Source organism: Malania oleifera, chromosome 6 (assembly GCF_029873635.1).
Source record: "Malania oleifera isolate guangnan ecotype guangnan chromosome 6, ASM2987363v1, whole genome shotgun sequence".
NCBI lineage: Eukaryota > Viridiplantae > Streptophyta > Magnoliopsida > Santalales > Ximeniaceae > Malania > Malania oleifera.
The window spans coordinates 72,098,803-72,101,375 of NC_080422.1; the positions used below are offsets into that span (position 1 = coordinate 72,098,803).

The 2,573-nt window shown below is 38.4% G+C and overlaps 1 protein-coding gene across 1 annotated transcript; it reads left to right on the plus strand.

Annotated features, from left to right (window-relative positions):
* Positions 1–528: 528 nt before the first annotated feature.
* On the plus strand, positions 529–1,992 carry LOC131157351 (gamma-glutamyl peptidase 5-like). The gene is made up of 3 exons (XM_058111423.1): positions 529–1,003; positions 1,160–1,507; positions 1,621–1,992. The coding sequence occupies exons 1-3, from the start codon at positions 677–679 to the stop codon at positions 1,735–1,737; spliced, it is 792 nt and encodes a 263-aa protein (XP_057967406.1). The 5' UTR covers positions 529–676; the 3' UTR covers positions 1,738–1,992.
* The last annotated feature ends 581 nt before the right edge of the window (positions 1,993–2,573 follow it).

Genomic DNA, 2,573 nt, shown 5'->3' on the forward strand with positions numbered 1-2,573 from the left:
ATATGATGGAAATTAAAAATTAGGTTGATATTCTAAAAAGCATTATAACCATTTCTTTATAAAATCTTTATAGAGTTAAGAGAAAGACTCACTTTTTGAAAACTAATTTTTTTTTCTACTTCCAGTTTTCAAAGAATTACTAAAATATTACACTATGTCATGTTTTTAAAATGTTTTTTAAAAATAATGTGTCATAAGTTCTAACTTTTTTGAAAAATGTTTTAAAAATAATTTGTTTTAAGTTCTAAACTCAATCAACAAAAAAAAAAAAAAATTTTGTCAACTCCACATCTTTAGCGCCCAACTAATAACTTACAATGTGTCGAAAACAATAAACCTCTCGAGTTTAATAGCATACTTTCTGATGAACTTTTATTTATATATATAAATATTATGTATACATCAGCCATGCACCAGTGAACGTCGTAGAAAGCCCACCCAAGAGAAATAATAAACTAAATACAATGCCCGCAGCCAAACCAAGCAAATCCTTCAACTATAAAAGGACCATTTCTCCTCTTCCATTTCGCACTCCTCAGCTAGCATTAATTACTTCAATTCCTTCCATATCTACCCACACAGCAAACACAATCTCTCTCTCTCTCTCTCTCTCTCTCGTACGTACTGTAATTCCTTCTCCTTTCTAGCCTAGCTAGCCAGAGATACATATATCGATATGAAGATTAAAGGAGCAGGAGCAGGGAAGAGGTACGCTCTTCTGCTGGCAGCGCACGACTCTGAGTATGTGAAGAAGGCGTACGGCGGATACTTCAACGTGTTTGTGGCGGCGTTTGAGGAGGATGGAGAGCAGTGGGATTTGTTCAGAGTGGTGGAAGGAGAGTTCCCCCAACCGAACGACCTTCACAACTACGACGGCTTCGTGATCAGCGGCAGCCCCTTCGACGCCTGCACCAATGACCACTGGGTCCTCAAACTCTGCTTTCTACTCCAAATCCTCGACGTCATGGAGAAGAAAATCCTCGGGATTTGCTTCGGTCACCAGGTACCTAACTATATATATATATACCCTTTCGCTTTTGTTTATGTTTCTGCTTAATTTTGTAATTAATTGTCTCTGTTTTCCTCTTGTTTATTGTCTTGTGTTTTTTGGGGCGCTAGCTGCATGGCTAAAAGAAATGGTTTAATTTGTGTGCGCCAGGTGCTGTGCAGGGCTCTGGGAGGAAAAGTGGGAAGGGCGTACAGTGGATGGGATATTGGGCTGAGGAAAGTGAGAATGGCGAGGAAGGGTGATCTGGCGGGTGGACGCAGCAGCAGCTTCCTGGATGAGGTGGGCGAAATTCCACCGTCGCTTTCCATCATAAAGTGCCATCAAGATGAGGTGTGGGAGGTTCCCATGGGCGCAGAAGTGGTGGCATTCTCAGATAAAACTGGAGTGGAGATGTTCACCCTGGGAGACCACATTCTTGGGATTCAAGGTCATCCTGAGTACACCAAAGACATTCTCTGCAACCTCATCGATCGTCTCCTCTCCAATGGCTCCATTGAGGTATATATATATACTTAATTAATTCAATTAATTTACTTAAATTAATCATCTGTTTAATTAAATATTTATTATATGTTATACTGATGATGATTGTTGCTGATTAATGGCAACAGAGGGGTTTTGTGGATGACGCCAAATCGAGACTGCAGAAAGCGGAACCGGACAGAAAGTGTTGGGAAAAGCTGTGCAGAAGATTTCTTAAAGGAAAAATAAATCAGCCTGCTTTTTAATTGAATTGTATTTTTCGCTGTGGCATAAACGGGGCTCCCATGTCATTCCCTTCAGTTTATTCATTTTCATAGCTAAATTTGTACTCTTATTCTGATCTTCGTGAAAAGGCCAACGCATACGCACGGTTACCACAAATACAATCATGTCTAATTATACATTGTGTACTCTGCAAATTGTTCCTTTTTTTCTGATTGGGATGATGTGCTGCTCATATTCTCACTTAACATTAATAAAACCTTTTTGTTCAATTTTAATTTAATAGTGTTGTGTGCATAACCAGATTGGTTATTCTAATATTCGGATTTTAGTCAATTATAAATAAATCACAATAAGAATCTGATTTTATCTAAGCAACAACCACAACCACACCTAAACTTAAACCTGCTTATTTCAACTTGTGCATGTGTGTCAAGCCTGATCAAGAAAAATCTTTATTCACCACCCAATATTCAGCAAAACCACAATAAATTCAACAAAACATAAACATGCACAATCACAAACCACAAGAACACATTAACATGGTTCGGCCCAAAAAATGGCCTTCATCTATGGCAGGAACTCAGCTTCGGAGACTGTTAAACTTAATTAGCTAATCACTAATGCTGATAATACTGGAAATGCGTGTAATGCTGGGGAGTTAAGCTCAAGAAATGAATTTTTTGTCACTCCTATTCCTATCCAAGATGTGTCTATTCCTTGTTTAAATTTTGCGCCTAATTCTGCTCCAGTTCAGGTTTCTAATGTATCTACTGCAGTTCCTTCTTTGCATGTGCCTACAGTTCTTATTCCTATCACTTCAATACCTGCTTCTACATCAGCTCATGAATCACCATCA